The sequence below is a fragment of the Corapipo altera genome, unplaced genomic scaffold (assembly GCF_003945725.1).
Source record: "Corapipo altera isolate COAL_440 unplaced genomic scaffold, ASM394572v1 98, whole genome shotgun sequence".
Classification (NCBI taxonomy): Eukaryota; Metazoa; Chordata; class Aves; order Passeriformes; family Pipridae; genus Corapipo; species Corapipo altera.
The window spans coordinates 5,800,719-5,825,625 of NW_020884914.1; the positions used below are offsets into that span (position 1 = coordinate 5,800,719).

The 24,907-nt window shown below is 44.7% G+C and overlaps 1 protein-coding gene across 3 annotated transcripts in view; it reads left to right on the top strand.

Moving 5' to 3' along the window:
* The first annotated feature begins 190 nt into the window (after positions 1-190).
* GSG1L (GSG1 like) overlaps positions 191-24,907 on the top strand; it is a 56,286-nt gene continuing 31,569 nt past the window's right edge. The window contains exons 1-2 of one of the 3 annotated variants that reach the window (XR_003529618.1): positions 191-1,430; positions 18,451-18,498. Coding sequence is in view for 2 of the 3 variants with exons in the window: in XM_027655020.1 (XP_027510821.1) it covers positions 1,130-1,430; positions 18,451-18,498 (349 nt within the window). In the remaining variant the exon portion in view is untranslated. The remainder of the gene's footprint in view (positions 1,431-18,450; positions 18,499-24,907) is intronic. The other 2 variants (XM_027655020.1, XM_027655019.1) reach the window with 2 other exon arrangements.

Consider the following 24,907-nt stretch of genomic DNA (forward strand, 5'->3'; position numbering starts at 1 on the left):
CTTGGTGTTCACCAGACAGCTCTGAGCAATGTGGAGAGAGGTCTGGAACTCTACAACCCAGACAACCATCACGATAGGGCAATTTCTTTGGAAATGGGATATTAAGTAGTGCTCCCTGCTCTCACAGCCTTGCCATCTGGTGAGTAAAGGCCAGGGTTTGCTCTAATTATATCTCTCCATCTGCACAAACCAGGACCTACAAAATTTCTTACAGACCCACTTCAACCAGAACATCTGTGTGTGCTCTGTCTGGAAATTAAAGGCTGAGAAAGGGGCTCCACTTCATGTCGTGGAAGATGTGGGTTTCACTCATCACACACTCAAATCTAAATTCCTCCAGGGCTTTGCTGACTGTCAGAGCAAGCCCCTGAAGAGAGAGATTTACACCAGTGTGCTGAGAGCAGAATCAAACCCCGGATTTACTACTCGCTAGCTCAGAGCAGAAATGCTGAAGTACCACTCGATCCCTCCTCCTCCTCCTCCTCCTGGACGAATCTCTATCCTCCGGTATATGAAAAATGCATTTCAACGCTCCACATAATAATTCTTGTCGGGACTAAGCCGTGACGCCTCCCCCCAGTCCGGCCGAGCCGCCCGTGTGCTGCAGTGGTCGCCGAGGTCTGCCGAGGACGGCGGCGGCAGCAGCATCTGTCCCTGTCCCTGTCCCTGCCGCCCGCTGAGTTCTCCTGCCCATCCTACGGGAGCGGAGGACAGCGAGTCTCGCAGCCTGCAGGTGTCTCCCGGCGGAGGAGGCTGCGGAGCCCCTTGGGATCATGTGTGGTACCCGAGCAGATGTTCACTCGCTCCTGGTGCTCTCTGCGAGGCAGACCCTCTGCGATCCCGTCAGCGCTCTGAAGCTCCCCGGCTCCGAGAGGACGGCCCCGCTCCCGCGCCTGCAGCTGCTCCTTTAACGTGCAAAGGCAGGATTTCAAGTGAAGGGAAGAATGGGAGTCTGGCTGCAGCGTTTCCTTCACCGCTACAACAGCAGATTGGGAGAAGCTGAGAGTTTTGGTGCCTGGACAACTGGATTCTGAATCGTGCGAGGCTTTGAAAGCCCCCCCTCTCCCAAATAAAACAAACCCCTTTGACTTCTTCTCTCAGCAGGAGGGGGAGGGAGGGCGGATTTACCATGAAGACAAATCGAAGATGCAGAGCCCTGCTAGCAGTGAGTCTGAATCTGATGGCTCTCCTCTTCTCTACAACAGCTTTTATCACGACCCACTGGTGTGAGGGCACACAGAGGGTCCCCAAGCCGAGCTGTGGGAAAGAGAAGAAGACAAACTGCCTCAACTACGGCGGGAATGAGACTGCAAATGAGACGAACCAGAATGTGGTTCATTACAGCTGGGAGACGGGAGATGACCGCTTCCTTTTCAGGTATTTCCACACCGGGATCTGGTACTCCTGTGAGGAAAATATCAATGCTGCTGGTAAGTATAAAACAACTTCCTTGCAGCTTGTGTAGCTCTGTGTTTGCCTCAGCGCGATAAACACACAGGCTGCGCTGTGCTGTGTCTTAGAGCAGATTCGCCCTGCAGAGAGAGGCAGGATTTTAATAGTTCTTTGTTGAAAAGCAACCTGTTTCCAGCGAGAGCAAGGATTTTGCTTGTTCACCTGCTGGCTGGTGCAGGGTCTGTGCTCTCCAGCCCCTGTGCTCTCCAGCAGCGGTGTGTGCTCCCCTCACGGGCACTGCAGCCGGGCACTGGCCAGCGCTTCCCTTCGAGCTGCTCCATGGAGCGCACAAAAGGCAGCGGCCGGGAGTTGTTAAGGAGGTTCTGACATCTAATTCTGATTGCCCCGAGGACGGTGGTCTGAATGACAGGGAAAGCACAGAGGTCACAGTTTTTATCACGCTGTAGCCCAGGCTGCTTCTTTCCTGGCATCCTTTCAGGAAGTGACCACCCGCAAGCCCTTCCTGGATGGTGTGTTTATTGAAGTAGAGAAATGGCAGTTAAAGGGCACAACTGGGCACGAGAAAGCTCCTTTCTGTTCCCTGCTCAGCCGTTTACTTACTGAGAACCACTCAAAAAGACATCTCTCCAGCTTCTCGGTGCATTTATTTGCTCTGCTGTACCCTGGCACTTACCAAGAAATAAAACACTGGAGGGTGGATGGCAGGCAGCTGCCATGGGACCCATGGAAGTCTCAGCAGATGCAAACTGACAGTCCTTGCACTCAGAGCTGTCTGGTAGAGCAAACATCCAAACTCTGCCTCAGAAAAAGCTCTTTTCGAGATTATGTGACTGAAAAATAAAGTTTACAAATGTGACAGAGTACGAGACAATGGATCGTGGTACTGGTTCTTTGCTGGGCTGTCTCCATCCTATCCTGCCATTGCCCAAGGAGGAGACTGGGGAGTTGGTCCTTCACCACTGCTGGGAGAGAGGAATAGTTAATATCCTACATCTCTGAGAACACAACCTCTTGGTAATGGGAAGTTTATGAGATCCTGGTAAAAGTGCTCTGTAGGGGCAAATTTGGGCAGGCACTCACAGCCCACTCCATCCCACAGGGCTGTGTGTTACATATTCTCCCTGGTATTTTTGAGGACAGTGCTTCAAGAATTAGTTGGTCATTAAAACTCAATTTAATATAAGAAAAGGAAAGTTCATGAACTCCAGCCCTGAGACTGTCAATAAACAGCTGCATGCTGAAATGAGGGCACCAAAGCAACCCTCTTGATGTAAGAAAAAAAAAAAACCACAGACAAAGGATGATTTATCTTACTTATTTGGGAATCAACTTAGGCCACAGCAGCCTGAGTGAGCAGCTTAAGACTCTCTGGCTTTTTGAGCATCTTAGCTGGAATTGGCACAATCAAGCATGCCCATATTTCTAGCAGATATTGAAATCTTTCCAAGTCAAGATTTATGTGTGAGATAAGTTGTAACTGTGTGACTCTAGCCCACTCAGAAAAGTGAGTTATCTGTGGGAGAAGAGAAATACAGTGATCTATTCTGTACTGGGTAAACAAAGCTGTGCTGGAGTGGGTGATTTCAGGAGAGAGCTGGAAGCCAGCTTTAGAAAGTTATGGTGAAAGCAGGAGAGAAGGGGTTGTTTCTCCCTCCCCACACCACCACAGCAGCCATATGTGTGTTTCCTCTTATTTGAAACACTAACTTGGGGGAAAGTACTCTTGAGTTAGCAGACCAGGAGGGACCAACCTTTGCAAATAATCCAGGCAAGCACAGGGACATATTGCCTTAGACAGACAGCTGCCTCATTCAGATTTATCTTTTTTTTTTTTTTCTGGTAAGAACAGGAACAATGTAATGGACACAGGTCTAAATTTGTCCCTAATAGTGTCAACATAAAATAACTGACAGGTTTTCATTCAGAGTTACGGGTTTGTAATACCAGACTGTCAGGATGTTGTAATGGCCTTTTGTAGCCTGACTGAGGCACCAGCCAGCTCCAATCCAACAGCCCAGTGGTCATGCTTGTATGTTCAGCCACCCCACTCAATATATCTGTGAGTAATCCATCCCATGGGCTCATCCCACCATGCACAACACACTTACTGACCCCAGTGCTGTGGGTATCACAAGTCATACACTCACCATGTGTGTATTAAACAGTACTGTATTACTCATATTAAATAGTAGTGTATTTAATTAGTCAAAATCCCCAGTTGAATGCACTGTATACTGTCAATAAGATCTTTCTTAGAACTTTACTCAAAGCATACTGAGAGTTACTGCAGCAGCAGCCTTCCTCCAGGCAAAGTCCTTTCAGCAGTCACTCGCAGCCTCACACCTCTGTCAGCAGAACATATGGTCACAGTCTATGGTCAGCACCATTCCCACAGCTCCCATCCCATCCCTGGTTCCTCACTGACTCACTGATGTCTGAAGTTGAGCACTGTGAGTCCCACCAGGCACACGTGAATGCCAGTAACTCTCCCTGTGATCGTGATGCTGTCAAAACTATGCAGAGCCTCCAAACTTGCCCAGCTGTGAGCCACATTCTTCATCCAGCCACCAACCAGGCTTTTGATTTCTCTCTCCCTCCAGTCACACCATCAAAACTTTCTGCTCCCTGCACTGGTGCAGCTGCAACACAGCAGATCTTGTAGAGCCAACACAACAGGACCAGTTCCCAGCAGGTTGATGCTGCAGGAACTCCAGGAACAGGACTCCAGGCTGGAGTGGCTGGGACACAGTCACACCTTAAAATGACGTTTAGGCTGCAAGCAAACCAATTTTTGAGTGTCTTCTCCTTCCCCTTGTTTATCTGCAATGGGCATTTAGATTCCAGAGGCTGAGGTGCAAACAGCATGTCATCCACTTTGTGCAGAGCCCAGCAGAGCGTGCCTTCCTCTTGTTGCCAGCTTCTAGTTTTCACTGACAGCTCTAACAGAGATTGAATGCTGTGATTATTTCTGAAATAATTTGTGAATCTAGAGTTTATTTTTATCCAGCATGTCTAGGACCGCTAAAGAATTCAAAAAGCATTTAGCACCTGAGAAATGTAATTGTGAATCTCCTCTGGGAACAGAGGGACTGGAGCGTTCATATTTCATTGGTAGGGGAGTCCTGTAATTATTTAGCACAATTTCTGACTCAAAAGTGTGCTGAATCCATGTCTACCAAAAAGAGGGCAAGGTTTCCTCTTTCAGAGTGGGTTTAGTGCTTTGGATTGCCACACAGGTAGAGGTACCTTCTGTAGGAGAAATGCGTCTAAACTCGGAAGGGGATGAAGCTAAAGCACATCCTACAAGCTCTGCTGGTCATGAGTCCTGTTCTGCCCTCACACACTGCACTTGTGGCTTCCTCCTGGCTCTGACTTCCTTGGCCATGGCCAGATGTCTCAGAGCCAAGCTCACTATCACTTAATTTCTGAGTGTGACTTTGAGTGTGTATCTTACTGCACAGCTGCAGTCTGGGGCTGTGCTCGGGCAGTGCAGGGCACCCCACGGGATCCCAGAGCAGTGATGTACCAATAGCAGCAGTGCTGAACCAGCTGGCAGATTCCATGACTCAAGAACACACATACCATGAAAAAATTACCACATGAAGTAGGTAAGGTGGTAGATGGTATCCTAAGAGGTAGAGGAGTTGGAGAGCTGGGAAACAATAAGTCAGATAGTTTTGCTCAATAATGTGTTTGCTTTGATGTTAGTAAAAAAAAACCACCATGAACTCAGATCTTGATTTAGTTGCCAATGAACAGGCAATCTCAGTATTAACATATACAACTAAGGGGAGAAGCAGCTGCCTAGTTGCCTTTCAAGAGTACTCTCCCATTAAATAAACAGCCTTTCCATCATGCTCCCATACTCCATAGCAGTCAGAAGAGTAGGAATGGATAAGTGTGGCTTGTTTTGTGGGTTTGGACTGATTTTTGAGAGCAAAGGGACCTGTAGCTCTTTGTATGCTCTGTGCCAAATATTCCTTAGCACTCTTGAAGGAATAAATGGTAGGTAATGGAATTTAGATGGTAGATAAGGATGCATCAAAATGAGCCATAATTATGGACATTAGGTGCACCTTGAGAAGGAAGCAGAGAAGGAGAGAGGTGTATCCTGCAGAAATGAGTAAATCTGTGACATACAGAGACCAGAACTTGCCATACCCTTTTGACAGCTCCAGAGTGGTTCTGCATCACCTTCTCCCCCAACCCCCTGTGATAATAAGCATATCACAGTGATTCACTGCAGGTGGCTGTCCAGAGAGGGAGCAGGAGAAGCACCTTGTGAGTATGTAATTAAAAGCAAGAGGAATTGGGAATTCTTGCTGGATTATGAGAAATACGATATAATTGGCATGACTGAAACCTGGCAGGTTTATTCACCTGACTGGAATGTAAAAATTGCTAGTTCTAAATTGTTAGGAAGGAAAGAGTGGTAAAAAGAATTGAGGAGGTAGAGCTCTATATTAAAGATAAAACTTCCAGCACTAGAGGAACTGAACCCAGGAGGCCTGGATAATCTCCATCTGAGGATGTTGAAATAATTGGTACATGAAAATGCAGGTTTAATAGAAAGAATCTGTACATCACTGTATTTAAAGAAGACTGGAAAAAAGTGATACAGGCAGCTTGACCCAGGAATCTTAGGACAGTTTTCAGGGAAAGCACTTAGTACATGGCAACAAATGGCTTTTATCAAAGGTAGGGCTTTATTGAAGGTAAATCTTTTAACAAGATGAATCACTTCTTAGACAAGGGTAATGGATTAGACCCAGTCTCTGTGGATTTACAAAAAAGCATTTGATGGAATGTCCCAGTGAAAATTCTTTACAGGAGAGCTACAGAGACTGGAGAGGATGGTAAGAACACGGTGACAGATGCAGGGATGCTTCCACACTGGGGAGTGCTAAACTGCCTGAGCCACTTCAGGCTGGAAGGAAGGCACAAGGTACAGAGACATGTGATATTGGAGGGGATCAAGTGAGAATGACAGAGATCAGACAAGACATATCATTGATGCTTCTGTGATTTAAGAACAAAAAGGCAGAAGAGACAAAAATAAATACTCCTTCCTACAGAGCTCCCTGCCAGGGAATGCTGTGAAGGGCAAAACTGGGGATTGCATGGACCCAGGGAGGAAACATCCATTTCTGTTACTAACTTGATGATTTGAGAGCAACCTCTGACTGGGAAGTCCCCAAACTATCGATGCAGTGTGGTAAGATAAGGGGAATATATGAGCAGAACCATCCTATGCTCACACCTTTGTTCTTCCCTAAATGTCTGTCTCTGGAGATAATACAAAGACAGTGAAGCAAGCAGACCTTTTGCTTGAACCTGTGGTGCAGATTTTATTTTATTTATTATGATGGGGATAAATAGATTGTAAGCTGACTAAAGAACAGTCTTACAAAGAGGCTGTGGCAAGTAATACAAAAAGGGCGATTATATTTCTAGTTGTCCTGAAATTCAGGGTTGGGTCTGATTCTGTCATTGTTGAGATTTGCAACCTAGGAACAAATTAACTAGGGATACAATTTGTGTCACCTAAGAAAAAATAAAGGCAAGATGAATCCTACAGCAATCCCATGGACATCAGCACATGTAGGTATCTGTGCCTAAAGTGATGATCATCATCATTAGAATACAGTGGTAAGCACTTCTTGGGGAGATTACATTGCTCCTCCCATGGGACCAACTGAGCCCTCAGATTATGTGTTTTCCTCATTGGCAAAGAGGAATCTGTGTAAGATTTTGCAATTCCTAACACAGAAGCCTTAATTTGAAGAGAATAATCCTACTTTGACTGTGTTTCTTACGTAGGCTGTGACACAAAATCTGGGACCATTGGCATTACAGAGCAGAGATTTTTCTGCATAACTGAAAATGTGAGCTGGTCTGATAGAGTTGTAAGAACAGTATTACATTTTAAAGAAGGTTAAAAGCACCAGATGCCAAGGCATAAAGCTCTGTGAGGTCACAGGTAGTTACTAATTGCAGGGAAAAGAGAAGCACCAAGTTGGGACCAGTATTTGTCTGTGGGGTGACTGTGAGCTGCCAAGTGCTGCCATATAAAGGAAAGGTGTTATTCCAGGGAAAAATCAGCACCACAGTGCAAGGCACAGGTGATACCTGTGCTTTTGTTAATGCCACATTATGGTAGGAAAGAGGGGGAGGTGAAGTAGATGCAGAGAGGGATTCCCGAGGTAGTTAAGGAAAAGAGGATCTCCTTCAAGGAAAGCAAACTGGCCCTCTTCAGTATAACAGATTGAAGAGCTAGAGAGGATGTGGTGATATCTTATATATATATATATGAGAAAAGAAAATAGTATGACTTAAGTAACTTCTCATTGGGGGAAAAAAGGGTGAAAATCCAAGGATGGGCTTCCCAGAGAGCGTCTCTGGACCTCACCTCCACAGAGGGCAGTGTGAGCAAAGGAAATCCATGGGCTGAAATGGGTGCTTCTAAAGCCACAGGAAGAACTGTAGGAGAGAAGAGGAATGTTCCTGGCATGAGGGAACTTGGAGCAAGTCCTGCCTAGCTGATTTGTTGGTGTCTTAAGGAGGTCTGAAAGGAGGTGTCTCGCCTGGCCCGCCCGGCTCACACCGTGCCCGTGTCCTGCTCCAGGGTGCCTGCTGGTCACCAGTGGCAGCCAAGAGAAAAATAGCTGCTGACTCGATTCATGTCACACTTTCTGGAGGGTTTTATGCCTCCTCTAAAGCATCAGAAATTGGCTACAGGTGGAGGCAGTGTGTGAGGAGGCTGCTTTGCTGCCGCTGACATTATTACAGCTCCAGTATCTAATTGGTATGGCTGCTCATGCACTGAACATTAAACTGATGATCTAATTTGGGATCAGAAGGGAAATCTCCCTCAGGCTAGATAACAGGGAGAGTAACAAATTTTTGCCTTCCTTTACAGCATGGGGAAGGATCCATTTCAGAAAAGCACTTGTGAGCTCCTCCTGACAAATCCCTGGTATTTTGCTTTCAGGATGAGCTAGGCCAGGCCATAGGAATTCACAGATTTATTCATGTTCCTCACCATGACTCTTGCTCTCTTCCCGTGGTACATGATTTCTGTGGTGGTGATTGCTTTATGGTAGGCATTCAGGTTTTTATGGGATGTTGGGGATATTTTGTGTCTGTGGTGCTCTGGGAGTTTTGGATTTTAGGTCCTCCTGATCCTGCTAGACAGACTCGTTGTATGAACATCCATCATACATAAATTGTGGATATAAAGTTCCTGCAGGCTGAGCCTCATAACAGAGCAAAGTGAGGGACCAGGCAGCTAACTGCTCCTTATTTGATGTTACTCTACCTCACAAGCAAGCACTGTGTTGTTTTCTCTTTGGATGTGTCTGTGCTCAACCGTTTAACCCAGTAGCCTTAAACGAAGCATCTGAGGAGTTCTGTTAGTTCCTTGTAAATGGAATAAACTTCAAAGTGCTGGAAGGCTAACACATAAGTGCCAGATTTCAAAGACAACTGAGATGCCTTACCCCAGTGTCAGTGTAAAATATGAACAGTTGCATTCAGGGCTATGGAGATAAATATGGGATGGAATACCAATCATTGTGGTATCCCCATGGTTTTTAAACAACATCGGACTCAATCCTGATTTTAAAACTTTCCTTATATGGAATTGGAAGATCTGGCTTAATGACAGGTCTCAAAATGGGGATGTATAGGTTGTTTTGGTTTAACCTCAGCTGGCAATCAAGTACTGCTCAGCCCCTCACTCACCAGGATGGGGAGGAGAAACAGAAAAAGGTAAAACCGGTGGGTTGAGATAAGAACAGTTTAATAATTGAAATAAAGTAAAACATAACAACAACAACAAACAATAAAAATAGAGAAAAGGGGAGAGAGAGGACTAAAACCCAAGAAAAAAGTGGTGCACAGTACAGTTGCTCACTAATGCCCATCCCATCCCAAAGCAGTGTTTGGCAGCTCCCAGCAAACTCTCCCCAGTTTATATACTGAGCATAACATTTTATAGTGTGGAATATCCCATTGGCCAGTTTGGATCAGCTGTCCTGGTCATGTTCCCTCCTGGCTTTTTGTTCATCTCTTGTCTGGCAGAGCATGAGACACCTGAAAAGTCCTTGATTAGGGTAAGCACCGCTCAGCAACAACCAAAGCGTCAGTGGTTTATCAACTATCCTCATCCTGAATCCAAAATACAGCCCTGTTCCAAATATTGGGAAGAAAATTAACTCTATCCCAGCCAAAACCAGGACACCAGGGAATAGGACTGCTTCTACCAGGATCCCCTGTTAGTCACAAATTGATGTAATATCATTCAGTGTTCTTGTTGGTAAACAAAATGGGAATATAGATCTTTGCTGATCTAGCTTAGAAATGACTACAGAAGACAGTGAGTAATAAGAAGCAGATGTTATTACTATGGAATGACATGGCTTGTAGGATAGTCACAGGCAAACCAAACTGAATGGGTTCCACCTTCCATTTGGCTACATTTGGTGGGGAAAAGGACTCAAACCATGCTTACAAGCCATTGCACCATGTTTAAACTCATTAGATTTGGAGAGATCAAAAAACACATCGTACTGTCATTCAGCCTGATTTCACTGTGCATCCCCTGGGCAGACAAAAAACACTAAATGAGAATTTGTTGCAAAGTTATTAGGTAGAAGCTTGGAAATAAGGTTCACAAGAGGAAATGCAAGCACCATTTCTTTTTCACTTGTTTTCAAAAACTGGATATTCTTTTGCAGTGTGCTGCTGTTCAATTCCTTTAGATGTCACGGAGCAAAGGTTAAAGTTATCTCAGTTTCCCTGCTCCAAGTCAGGGGCACTTGCCTGGAAAAACAGGACACCTCAAACCAAAAAGCAACTGAGCATCTTGGGCAGGAAAGGTGGGATAAGGTTCTGGAGTTCACTTGGAAACAGGCAGCCTAAACTGCAATGGCTAAGAGAAACAGGGAGCAGATAGATGGGCAAAACAGGGAAGAAATACTGTTATGGTGTTAACTGAAGAGAAGAAATACAAGTTGATGTAGTACAGGCTCTGACATTCAAGGTCCCCTCCCCTCCAGAAATCCCTTTGCCTCTTCCCTACAGTCATTTGAACATCTTTCAAGCTGCAACCTGAGGACTCGTGTTCACAGTGTTGTGTCCTGCCATGAGAGTAAAGCTCTGTCCTGGACCTCTGTCCCTCCATTTTGGCACATGTCAGCTTGTGATGTCTTCATTTTCTGGAGTAATCCCATCTGTGAAACAGAGTTTCCTTCTTTGCTGGCAGAGACTTTCACCTCTGCCTGCCCTGCCCATGTACCCCTGGAGATAAAGCACAGACACAGTGCACATACTCTGGCTGGGTATTACCTGGACGGTAGCACTGGCATGGCCAAAAGAGAATCCACGTTAATCCACAGCTAATATTTGGAAGAAGTGAGAGCTATGGAACCATATTTCATCTCCAGTTGGGGCTTTAGGGTCTTATGGGTTATTTACTCCTTTGATCATTGTTAGTCACCAGCCTGGATGGAACAGCTAAAGCCCACGGGGGACAGTAGAAAGCATGTCATGCTTCACACAGCGAGGGATCTACATCAGCTGCATCCTCTGTGAAGAGCATCATTTCTAGTCTTTTACAGTTTTCTGGGCAACCCTGCAGTCCCACAGATAGTAGATTGCCCATAACTAGTTTGTTCTGGCATATTTACATTCCCACAGAGTCAGCAGAGTGTGGCAGATAGTCACATCTGGGGGGAACAGGTGAAACTCTCCCCTTCCCGTTCCATGGCTTGAAATGCTTCAAGCAACTCAGAGTTCTGTCTGCTTTAATGCTTTCCAGATTATGAAGTCAGCCCTAATTTGACACCAGAGTCATTGAAAACCTCTCTCAGCACTATTGTTCCCTCAGTTCTTCCAGTCATTTAGAAATCTGAACTATTTTCCAGCTCTCCAAATGATAGATGTGTGTACACATCCATCAGGTCTTACCAAGATAATCAGCTGAATCTTGTGACTTGGCTGTGTTTCAATTAGACATGATTTGAGAGCAGCCTGTGGAGATGTTTGCTTTCAGATACTGTGCAAGATTTTTCACATCAGGGAGAGTGTCAGCGTGGAAAACGCAGTTGCCATGGCACATAGTGCCAGGCAGCACCAACCCCTGGGCATTCCCAGCTCTGCCCACACCCACTGCTCTGAACAGCTCTCCACTGCTCCCACCAACCAAGGGAGAACCCCACCGTGTGGATGGGACCTTTCTGATGGAAATATCACCAATTTTGGTGATTTTTTTTTTTTTTGAGGGGAAAACACACCTGAAACAAAAAAGTGGGAAGCTTTAACTTGTCCACTTTTAAAGGCAGGAAGTTTTAAGGGATTGGGTTTGCTGCAAGAGAACAGCAGTAAAGCATTCAGATCTAAAAACAACCCCAAAGCCAAAACAGATTGTGAGTAAACTCAGCCTGAGAAACTGAACAAATTCTCATGTTATTTAGAAGTAGCAGAAATGTTGATGGGCAGCAGCAATGAGTGGCAGCTGCCAGAGGGAGAGAAAACAATTGTCTGCATCGTTCAAGACATATTTTAGTGCAGCTCTGTATAAACTTGTTTATTTTCCAGAGGAAAATATCACTCCAGCAAAATCAACAGGGTCAACTGGAAAAATGTTGATTTTGCAGAGTAACACTCAATTTTTCATTAAAAAACAATTCAATTAAATGCTCTGTCTGGGATCACTTTAATCAAAGTTGGAATATTTCAGTTGTTAATTAACCTGATAACTCACTTTGAGAGAGCCCATTAACCTGTATTTTCCCTAATGTAGTACTTTTTTTTCACTGGAGTTGTAGTTGGAGTCCTCAGCCTCGTCTAGGCTGGGATCCCTTGTGGGTTATAGCTTTTTTTAGACAAATACAATGATTTTACTCTCAGTAGATGATGTGGGATCTCATCAGAACCACATGACTCCAGATATAATTGGAGAGATAAAGATTAGTTAGGGCCTATTGGGAAAAAAAAGGGGACCTTGTCTGTCACAGGCTGTGAGCCAGGGTGTTACTAAAAGGGAATGTTGTTTAAATGAAACATAATCATTTAAATTTCCGTCAGAAATGTACTTTTGAACTCGTAAAATTTTATGCAGAGTAAGTGAATACAGGCAGTTTTTTCTTTTTTTTCTTTTTTCTTTTTTTTTTGTGAGATGAAAAGCAGAGTTATAACAGAGTTCAGTCAGAGCTACCGGATTTCTTTTAAGTCAAATTATTTAACTAGAATATTTTCAAACCGTGTCATCGGAAGACATACAAAGTAGGATTTTTTCAGAGTTGTTTTTATTTTGCTGCTCTGGTTATTAATGAGCCATTTATCCCTGGCTCAGAGAAGAAAGAACTCAGGAATGTAGGACCGATAAGTGTGATCCAGGACATCAACTGCTGGTCCTTGCTATGGCAACAGCCACGGTAGAAGCAGAATATTGTCTTAAAGGCAAAGCTTTTTTAGGTGTTTTATTCTGCCCTCTTCCCAGTTTCCAGCCTAATCCACCAGGTTGCTGAGGTGTTCTCAGGCCAAATCCAACCACCTTTGGGCAGCGTGGGGGCCTGAAGACAGGAGCAAACAAACCACATATTTTAGGTGGAAAAAAAGGGTAGAACACACACGGGTCTCACCAAGGCTTGAAGCCAGAGAGATTCCAGTGAGCATGTTGAGCTTGGGTGTTCAGCTGTGTGCTGGAGTTCAGACCCAGCCTCTGTGCATCCAGACCTGCCTTTCAGCTGCCCTGTGTCGCTCTCCAGTGGCTCCCTGGTGCCTTCCACAGGCCCACAGAGGAATGCCAGCCTGCATCCATGCTGGGAGCTGCAGCCAGGCCCCCCCGGTCTGCAGGGTGACTGTGCCCACAAGGTGTGCAGAGCAGAGCAGGGAAGGTAGCCCAGAGATACTCCACACCATGAGACCTGCTGGCTCTGTGGGACCTGTTTGTCTCAGTTTTCGGGCAGGATTGAACCTGGGGGTTTTGGAAAAGCCACTTCTCTTGGGTAGGTTTTGCTTTCAAATTACTGTTTGGACTAGGGAGGGGCAGCTGTCTCTGGACTCTGCCCAAGGAAGGCACAAGGAATAAGCATTTGCCTCCCGCAGAGTCCAGCTGTCCAAAGTGTGTGTGACACTGGAGTAGGGCTCTCCAGAGGAAAAGGTAAGGGAGCAGCCCCACTACCTCCACATGCTAGGGAAAGGGAGGTGTCTGGGGACCTACCTGAGGTGACAGGACCCATGGATGACCCCTCCACCCTGTGCAGCTGCTCCCATCCCTGGAGCAGTCCTGCTCTCACCAGCTCCTTTCCCTGCTCCAGAGCACAGCCCTGCCAGACCAGTGCCTGCCTTGCACACAGCCTTCCACTCCTTCCTGAAATGTTTGGATGTCGCAGACATGAGACAATTTTCCTGACAAGTACATGCCACACACTTGGAAGGGTTGGAAGCTCTGGACTTCCCAGCACGTTGTGAGCAGCAGAAAGCAGTACAGAAGGATCATCTCCTTGTGTTGCCACAACTTTCTCTCTGTGTCCCTGGCACTGACACAGTGATCAAATCCACATCTTCCTGTAGCTGTTTCATAAGAACACACAGAAGCCCAAAGCTGAGCTTTCTTCGGTGGAAACTACTGTGGAGCTGGAAAGCATTTGCCCTGCAGAGCTGAGGGATCTTCCTCAGCTGCAAGGCCATGAGATGGGAGAAGTCTGAGGGAACACTGAACTTGCTCCTGGGAAGCTGAGCCCAGGGATTTTAATGCCCAGGGAACTTCTTGTCCCTTGACTGTTTGCTGCGGGACCCCTCCCCACGCAGGTTAGGCCTGTGTTCAAGGGGCAGGTGCACACACACACACACGTGTGAGCAGGCATGACACTAACATGTCTGACCACACAGACCCACCAGAGACAGCTGTGCCTTTACCAACACCCAGAGAAACAACATCACCCTCAGCAGCAAACTCTCTCCTCTCCCTGCTGTGCCTGAGCAGGTCTGCAGATCACTGCTGAAACATGCACACCCTGTCCCACTGGAGATGCACAGGCACATCCCATTGATGGTCCCTGAGATGTTTTCACGGGCTCTAAGTCTGTTATCCATATCAAGACCTCAAAAGTCTTTCCCACCCACCAGCTCAGTCTTTCCAGATGTATCTCCTCCCACCCCCTGGCTGCTTCTGTTTGAATTTTCCCCGACAAGTTACAATTACACGTAGACATGCACACATACAGGATTAGATTAATTGATTAGGATTGAATAGAGAAAACCAAAGGTAAATTTTGGACTGGTAGGACCCTGTGACCCATCAGCCCTTCTCAGGAAGGCCAGCAGAGACACAGCTGAGCCCGTGCAGAGCCAGTCTGGTTAGGAGGGAGTGTGTTTGTAAGAACTTGCATAGATGGTGTTTCTGCCTCACCCTTGGGAAGACACAGAAGAAGCTGGTGCCAAGTGTTTTGGTTATGGATCTTTAGGTGGTTGGTGAGTCTTCTCTCCTCAGCCTCCAGCAGCTCCCTGACACTGCTGAGCTCCACAGACCTCCTCAGGCACTGTCCACGGCCACTGCTCCTGCATGGAAGTGGAGAATTCAAGCCAGGTCACATCTCTTCTATATGTGAGTGAAGTGCAGGAGAGATCACTCCTTGGCTTTCCTCTCTGTCAGAATCACAGCCAGAAATGGGTGAAGGCAGGACTCTCAGAGGGATGAATCCTAGACACTCTTCTTGTTGCTTCTCTAAACAGCCTTTTCTGTATTCTCTGAGGACTCTCCAGGAGCCTGGTTAGGAGGAGAAGATGCATCTGGAAAAGGACAGCACAGCAGGATAAACTCTGCCAAGTCTAAAATTAAACTTAAGAGGGCTTAAGAGATCAGTTATACAAGATACCCAAAAATAACTTAGAATAAATCCTAAGAGGAATAGTGAAAGCACTGCTGACTTCTTCAGTCCTCAGTAAGATGCATGTCTGCATGGGGAAGTATGGATGTGGTCTATAAATACCACCAGTGGTTACCACTGAAAATGGAGGAGGGGTTTCCAGTGCTCCAGCAACAGGAACAACAAAGGGAAGTGTCAGGAGCTGCTTGTGCAGTTCCTTCCGATGACCTTCAGCAGCAAGACAGGCACAATCCAGACATCAGCTGCTGGAAGTGAAGTGACATCCTCCCAAGCTTCCCTGTCTCCAGTCTTTGTGCTGTGGCTCCAAATGGACTTTTTCTGGATACTCCAGCATTTTCTGTCCATATTATTTAAACTGGAGGCCTCACCAAAGCCATCTCTCCTGGGAGAGATGGTGTTCTGGGCAAGCTGGTTAGAGGGAGGAGGAGGATGCACATTCCTCCCAACAGCCTGTGACCACACTCTCTCCTCCTGTCCTGCAGACAAGGCACCTGCAGCCAAACACCCTCATACCATCAGCTCCCTCAGTACCCCCACATGTCAGAAAGGCTCCGTGCCTTGCCATGTGTCTGAAAGGCACCACGTACATCCATACTCCTTCTTCTCCTTCTGTTGCTCAGAAAATTCTGGGGAAGTTCAGACCTTCCAGCCCTTCCAAGTGTGTGGCACGTACTTGTCAGGAGAATTGCCTCATGTCTGCGACATCAAAACATTTCAGCTCTCAGAACAGCCTGTGCAGTTCCTGCAGTAACAGATGCCATACCCCTTTACCTGTCTTGGGATAACATGGTGGAGAGTCAGGTATTTGTTAAAATTTTCCAGTAATGTGGTTTGGATTCACTGCAATCAGAGGTGAGAGATGATCAGTGCTAGCCAGTCAGCTTGAAGTCAGGTTAGAATAAAACTTTCTTGAAAATAATAGCTTACATCTGGGGGAAGAAAAAAAAAAAAAAAAACACACAAAAACCACACCACAAAACCAGACTCAAACCACAAATCCATATGGCTAGAATGAAAAATCCTGCTTAATCTGCTTATATCAAGTCCAAATCTGAAGGTCACTCTCCCTATATTCTCTTGATTTTATGTCAGTGCACTCCTGAAACACCTCATGTCCTAAAACTCTGAGGCTCTGGACGAGAATGTTTCCTACTTACAGCACAGTCTCTTTTATAGTCCAGAACTCTTTTATAGTTTTTATATTTCTCTGGATTTCTTGGTTAGGGACTTAAAGTACAGCACGTGTGAAAAGTAATTGGGAGAGCTGGGCTTGTTCACATCCCTAAAACCAGAGAAAGAATGACTACAAAGGTGCCAGAGCAGCCAGAGAAGTTCAGGTTGGGTATAAGGGGCCACTTCTCCAGAAGGGTAGTGCAGCCCTGGGAGCAGAGCAGGGGAGAAAATCCATGCTTGGAGTCCCTAAATGGTGGATAACACCATCCTTGAAGCATTTCAGGATTTGGCTGGAAATGTCACAGTTGACCTGAGCAGACGTCAGTGATAGTCCTACTCGGAACAGGAGGCTGGACAGGAGACCTGCAGGTGATTTCTGTGATCCAGCAGTTGTCTTTCTCTCTGTCTGCCCCAAAACTTCATAACTTTTCCATTTGACATTCCTTCCGCTCAGTTAGAGCCTGCCCTACAAAACTCTTTGGCCACAGAGATGGTGCTTTGAAAGGTTAAGTGTCACTTCCTTTTCTTGGCTGTCCCCTGGGCAGTGCCTGGATTCACAGACTAGAAATCCTTCCCCTGCCATGGAGTTACCAAAATGTTCATTTCAATGTCAAGTGAACCTTTTCTTTTACAGCAACTTGTACATAGACTACAGACTATGTACACAACACTCCTCAGTGTATTTAGCACAGGTTTAAAATGGCAAAAATAAATTAAAAGCAGTAATAATAGCATTATAATAATAGATTGTTATGTCAGCACAGCCATCATTTGAATGGTTATGTTTATCTCAATTGTACCAAAAAAGACACAGAAAAATTAATATTTTACATTGGTTTGTACATATACTTGTATTAAAGCTAAGAAAAAATTACACACTGACTTTGCCATAACCGTGGCATTTCACTGTTTATTCTTTTTTAATGGCTCGTGTTTCCTAAATCAGTTCTTTGACTCTGCAATTAAAAATGAGCAAAGGTAATTTAAAAATCCCTAGTCCTTTAGCTGCTTTGTCATCAATTAAAGTCTTAAAGGGCAAAATGGATTCTCCTCATGACCCCTGGCAGACCTACTGAGCTCTGACTCCTCGAGTCAGGTGAGCTGTTGGGGACCTTGGAATATATCACACCAAAGGAAACACATGCCCTTGGTGGATGGATGCACCTGGGGCAGAGGAGTTATTTTATGATCTTTGACTGCCTGAAGAAGTAAAAAGAAAGGTCCAAGCATCCACCTTTAGGATATATTTCCTGTTCAGAAGCAATAGGCTTCTCTGTAAAAATAGAGGTGGAGTCCTAAACAGAGAGAGTTTAATTTGCAGTAATAAGTGGATGGAGCAGCCACGAAGCAGAGGGAGTGGCACAGGCTGTGATGGTCAGAGCAAGGCATTTGCCTGCTTTATAAACACTATTTTTTTCAATGCTCTGTGATTGCTTAACTTCTTTGTGCCTCAGGTTTTGTCTGACCTAGTCACGTGTCCTATCTGTGTCTGGAAACCTCTGTGCCCATAGAATGCTCCCACCCACATGGTGGGGCACAGGCATTGTCCAGTGATGGGAAGCAGAAGGGCAAAAGTGTCAGTGCAAGTGGTCTGTGCCCTCCCAGGGCAGGGAAAGCCTCTGTGGTGTTTTTCCCTGTGTCACTGCATCCTGAGGGCAGCATTGCTCCTGGCCTGGGGAAAGAGCATCACTGACCCAGCAGGGGCTCAGACAGCAAAGAAGTCTTTTCTGCACAACCTGTATCCCACAGTCCTGATGAAGGGACTGTAATCCTAAGGGAGGGTCCAGCCCTGTGAGCAGGGTGGGTTTGGTCAGGATGGAGGCACAGGTGAATGTCTGCCCTCAGTGTGAGACAGCCCTGTGGTCCTGTGGAGACTGGGGTGGGAGCAGTGGCAGGAACCCAGCCCAGAGAGGGGGCAAAGCAACACCGATCAACTGCTGACTGCTAAACCAATCCTTTTCTTTTAAAGGTGAGAAGTGTCGAAGTTTTATTGACCTTGCCCCGGCTTCTGAAAAAGGTAAGACAATACAGCCAAGGCTTCTTCCCATCGTACAAATGGCATCAGTGTTGTGCCTTGTCATGCTGGAGTGCCAGGGAACACATCCCTTCCTCAGCACACCAGGACCTCCGTGTCATCCCCATTACACACAGCCAGGTGATACAAACACCCAGGGTGTGTGACAGCTGATTCCTCAGTTTATGCAGGTCTGTCATTTCTTTGATCTTAACTCAGATGATTTTTTGCAAGAAAATACAGATTTATATTGTAATATAGACATTACCCTTCTTTCTCGGGTGAAAAAGGACATGCTACATGGTCTCCTCAGGCCTTGAAGATATTTATGGTCAGAAGAATGCAGTCACACAGCACCAAATATCATCTAGATGCATGTTTGTTTGCTTTACCCTTCTAAAAATTATATGTTCAAGTTCGCGGAGGCAGGCTGCAAACATTTTTCCTTACCCTGCTATTAGAGTTTACCTAATTAATTATTGAGAATTATTTAATTCTCAAAAGCAATTTAACCCATATTTTAAAATAGTATCTATAAGGGAAAAAAAAAACATGTAGAGTTGTATTAAACTGAGTGGCTGAGCCCATCCTGCTACCAGCTCCAGACAGAGCAGAGCACTCTGCCCACAGACCATGAGGTGCCCAGTATGTTTTGTGAGATCACTTGAGACACTCCCAAAACATTTTGGGCACGAGGTGCCTTCATCAGGTGTGGTGGAGCAGCAGTAAGTGGCGGAAGGAACAATTGTTCTGAGTTTGTCTGAATTGCTGATCCGCTGGAAAACGGAGAGAAAGGCAATTACCATTAATAAAGCAGAGGGTATTGCAGTGAGAGGAACAGTCACAGGGAGCCTCTGTGAAATCCATTGTAAGCAAACCCAAATAAATTATGCACATAAGGGAAGAACAAGCCTGGGATTACTGCTGCTAATGGGCTCCAAGTTAAATCTCACACACACAAATGGGACCTCGGGGCATAACTGCTCTTATGAAACCAGCAGCTCAGTACCCAGCAGCAATCAGAAAACAAACTGTCTGCTAGAAAGCATTAGAAAAGGACTTCAGAGCAGAGCAGAGAGCATGAGGACTGCACACATCTGAAAGCTTCACCTTTGTGTAAAATGCAGCGGGGTATTTTGTCCTTTTTAGTGCAGCTCACAGAACAACAACAGGGATAGGAAAGTTCTGGAAAGTTCTGTACAAGGACAAGAATGAGACTCTGCAGCCTGAAGGAGAGACATGGGAGAGGAGATATAGTGGACAGTGATAAGGATGTGAGAGGAGCTGAAGAGGCAGCCTGGGAGTTAAGATCCAATTCCTGAGTGGTTCCCCACTGCGCTGCCCAGCCCAAGGACTGGTGGGCACAGCAGGGCACCTTCAGCAGACAGACTCACAGCAAGCACAAGGTGTCTGTTATAAAGGCAGTGGAGTGGTTTTCTGCTTTCTCCATTTTCTGTGGAACTTCATTATGGTGCATAATGCTTGGCTCCAGCACCCACACACTTTCCAAAACAGCATTTAGTGCTTTACTTTTAGTATTTCTTTTGGTTGTGTGAAATGCTGTCAGCAATTTTTTTTTCCAGGAGAATTTTAGAGTTGCTGCATGATGTCAGTGCATATTTCTAGACTATTCTGTTTTTCTTTTTTGGAGGAAGGAAGGCTCCTTTGGTGTTGTGTTATGAAGAAAATTGTGTCTATATCTGAAGTCTTTCCATGGAGCTGTAAGGCATATTGACAGAAAGAAAGGGCAATGCTGTGTCAGAGATGGAAAGTGCTGACCACCAGGCTCATAAACAAAGCCAGGGGAAGTTCCACAGCTGTAAATCAAGTTGGACACTGCAACATAGTTAATGTGAAATTTTCACCATCAGTCTTGTACTGTACAGAGAAACTCTCACCTCATTTGAGGAGAAAATTGTGTATCAACGATGCCCAATTTACTTCCACTGAAGAATTCTGTAATTCTTTGAGTTAATCTGCTCTTTTCCAGTTAGAAAGAACTTCTTATTCCTCTAATTTCTTTATCCCCTCACTCAGCATTGACTTTAATGGTCAGAGGCTTATCAGCTACTCAGTTCCACCGAGTCCTAAGACAGATTTTTGATTCTTCTTCCAAGTAAATGAGATAGGATAAAATACAGTGAATAGCAAAATTTGAGTTCAGTTATACAAACAGTGCAGGTTTCTCAGTCCATTGCGTAATTGGGAAATTTTGGACTAAACTTACCTTCACAATGAGACTTCAGCTTACTCAGTTCCTGTACATATTCTTGGATTATTCAATATTCTTATATATTCAACAACCAAAAACCGGTTGTTCCAGGTTTTGATCATCTGAAATATCTCTATAGTGAATGGTCTGTTACTGCAAACGAGCACTCAGGCTTCCCAAAATTCCCTTTTCAGTTGGTTTTCCTTGATACAAAGAGCACCTCTGTCTGTCTGAACAACTTCTAAGCCAAAGAAGCCTCTTGAAGCCTGTGCCTACTTCTGAACACGTCACCTTCCACTTTCAAGGCATCTTAAAAAAAGGCCTAAGAACAAACTTAGCCTAGATGTACAGCCCATCTCTTCCAGAATCCATTGCCAATTAACAGCAGGACAGCACAAAATTCCTTCATGGTGTTTAAAATAGTCTTAGCATAGAAAAACCAGTCATCAAAGCTCACAGTAAATAAAATCTATGGTCAGCTCTAGTTACGTCCTTATCACAGATCTTGCATTCATAAATGAAAAAGTGTCTTATTCTTACTGTAAAAATCGAATAGTTTATGGCTGAGCTTCCCATCTTTATCCATTAGTGCTGATCTCCAGCGCAGAGTATCTCTGATCAGTTATTATACCCTTTGCATATATCTCACCAATGACATCTACTAAAAGGAGGCAGCAAAATTTGGGGCAAACAGACCCACAGTATGGTATAAATAAGCATTTCCAACCCACACTAGGAGAGCTTTTTCCTGCATTTAAGGCAGCTGCCAGCAATCTGTCAGAACCTCGTAAGCCTAACATTGAATTTATTAGCTGTTGCTGGTTCTTAGTGCCAAATCTGCTTAACAAAATCAGCTTCGTGATGGTAGATAATAACTAGGAAAAAACATTTTCCTGTGACAGTTTGCATTTGCTATTGATAACAAATGATAGGGCAATAGCTGGTTACAGGATTTTTAGTGGACTCTCACAGAGCAGATGTTGGGTTCCACCATGTATGTTCCTTTCTAATTTTCGTTACAGTTGTGAGCTGTAAAATAGCAAGTATTTCCAGAAGGAGTTGGAGGGAAACTGTCACAGTAGGCTGGACCTGATATTTCAGTTCTGAATTGCTTCTGGGATCTTCTACTCAAAACTTAATCAAAGTTTTGTTCCTGCTGAGTATTTTGCTGCCTGAAGAGAAGGGTAACCCACCTAGTGAGGGTGATTTATGTCCCTCTCATGGTGCCCAAAACACTGAGCCTGGAACACACCACCACACTCCTCCTCCCCTTGCACCTTCTGGGTGCACCTTCTAGATCCTCTTTCCCATTCTTCCAAATTTGTGCCCAAGAGAACTTCCAAGAGGCCATGGAGGATACATTCAACAGGAAAAAACCCAGGCCAAAAAATTATGTCTGGAAATCACGGCACCAGAATGGAAAGCAAAACAGTGCAATACATCCCATGAAATGAGCTGATAAATGGCTTCACTGACCACACAACAGGCAGCTGGATACACACAGAGGTGTGTTCCTCTCCTGCCCAGGGCTGTGTGGGGATTCAAATTCCCCATCCTTCTGTAGTACATCACTGTCAGCCACAGGGACACAGGGAGAGGTGGAGGATGAGGAGTCCTGACCAGGCCAACTCCTTGTGTAAGTGAAGGCTGGGATATACACAGCAGAAATCAGCTGGAAGCAGCACTTTTGCTGGAAGCATTTTGCTGGAGAAGAACAAGGGTTTGCAGGAAATGTGGTGCCCCCGAGAGTTTTTGGGATGGTGCTTATGGGGGCTGTGACTCAGGCACTTTCCAAACACTTGGAATGTTCACAGCATGTGTGGAATTGAGGTGCTCTGGCCTGAGGAGCCCTGTTCTGAAGTTGCTTTAGGAACAGGCTGGAAGGTCAGTGTTGGCTTAAAATTTAGAGATGACCACAGCAACACAGGGCAGGATTCACAGGGCAAACTCCTTGCAGGTATTGTAGAACCTGGCCTAAGTTATTCTAATGCTCTGTTAGACCTCTCCTACTTCAGCTGTGATACCTATGGAGTAATTCCCACAATGAATGGCAAACTAGCAGCAACTGCCTGGATTGCACTTCTTTGTCCTTATCGATGGGGAAATCCATGGGCATAAAATTAGCAAAGACTTTTTAGAGACCACAGGCAAGGCTAAACCTTGCAGAAGGAAAATGCTCATTGCTAGTGAGCATTTAACAGTCCAAAACATTACAGGGGGCTTTTTAAATCAGAGGCCATCCTGGCAGAGGTAGGAGATGTCTTCTGCTTGTCCTCTGCACAGCTCATGATGGTGCATCCTGGAGAGACAGAGCAATAAAAATTCTGCTTTGTCTAAAAAGTAGCTGGCAAAGCTAAGGTAGCACATGGCAAACAGCAAGTAAACAAATCAAGTCTCACCTAAACACAGCACAGAAAAAGAGAAAGTCGAGCCAGTTCTGTACATGCTCCTAAACCAGCACTTCAACAGCAATTAATGAGAAGGGAAACTAGATGCCTGATTTTAATGGATACTGACATATTAGGTGTACCAGAAATTCGATGGGAGAAAGATAATTAGCGGGACATTAACGTCTTGGTGCTGATTACACTGAAAGACAAAGCAGATGTCATGTACTAAAGCTGAATCAGAATAACAAGGTAATGTCATTAATGAGCAACACAATCTCCACGGATGGATTCCGTGTTCAGATAAAAAATGCAGAATGATATTAGTGATCACCCATTGGGACAGTTTCACAGATAGCAGGGTTAAACTTAATAAGGTGTAAGGACAGAAAACAAACCTGTAGTAGACTCTAAAATCCCATGTACAGACGGAGAAGTGCAGTGCTAGGTATGATGCAGAGACTAAAATCTGGACAGATTTCATGAGCATGAAAAAATTAGTGGGAAACTTGTTAATCTTGACTTACTCCTGAGTGAGGAACTTGATTCAAAATACTAGTAAGGATACCTTGTAGGGGTGACCAACAGACATTCAATATCCTTCAGAAGCAATAAAAGGGTTTTGTTTTTTTTTAAGTTGTGAAGAAGGAAACCCGAGAAAAGCGAGAGCTGATTAAAATACATTAAAATGTTCAGCTAAAAGGACAAATGAAGCTTGAAAACTTTAAAGCTACTGGATATACTGCAGGCCTCTATCTTTGTGACTGAGAGCAAATGGCAGATAATATTCAGTGCTGATAAATGTGAAGTGGTGAACACGGAGAGTCATCCTACCTTTACATATATAGTGATGGGTTCTGAATTAGCTTTTTCCCCTCAGGATAGAGTTCTTGGAATGATGACAGACACTTCTATGAAAACATTAATTCACTGCTCTGCAGAGATTAAGATGAAAAGAAATATTAGGATCATCGTAGGAAATAAAGAACAAAACAAAAAAGTCACCATGCCACCACAAGTATTCATGATGTACCCACCTTCAGCTCTCTGGGAGTACCTCTCATCCCTCCCTTGCCAACCCCAGCTAAAAGTCATGATAAAATTTAAAGAGATAAAGAGAAGAGTGACAGTTATGGTCAAAAATAGGGAAATACTTGTTTGTATGAGGACAACGCAGAACATATTCCAGGCTGGAAAAGAGACAGACGAGACTTGTAAGAGCTGAGTTAAAAAACAAACCTCCTTTTTTGTGTGCTGGGGAGCTGTTCCTGAGAAGAAAAACAGAGGAATGATTTTCTAAAAGAACCACTTAGAGACCTGCATCCAGTAAAAAGAAATGTAGCTGGGTCTCCCACAAGAATTGTACACTTTCCAAAACAGTCTCTACATTCTTGAATACTTCCTATTGCATTATTCTTCATATATCTGCAATAAGGTAAATCCATACCCACATAGACCTGTGCACTTGTCTTAGGAGATCTATGATTAAGTGTGCAGGAAAAAATGTGTTATTAGTATTTTATCTGTGTTTTCTTACACATCTGTTATGAATCATTGAAGTTAGCTTTAAAAGCTAATTAGACATACAAAGATGAAACCATCTTTGAATAGCAGAATTCAAGCTACATTCCTAATTCCTAAAAGGAAGAAACAGTCTTGCTTTTCATGATGTAGGTCTTCAACAGGAATCATTGATCCCAAATACATTTAGTAAGGCAAATGGACATAAGGATAGTCCCAATTTAGAGTGGTTTTCATCCTTTTTTCCATTCTATTGTTCTACTCATTATATTACTATACACTAGGAAAAAGG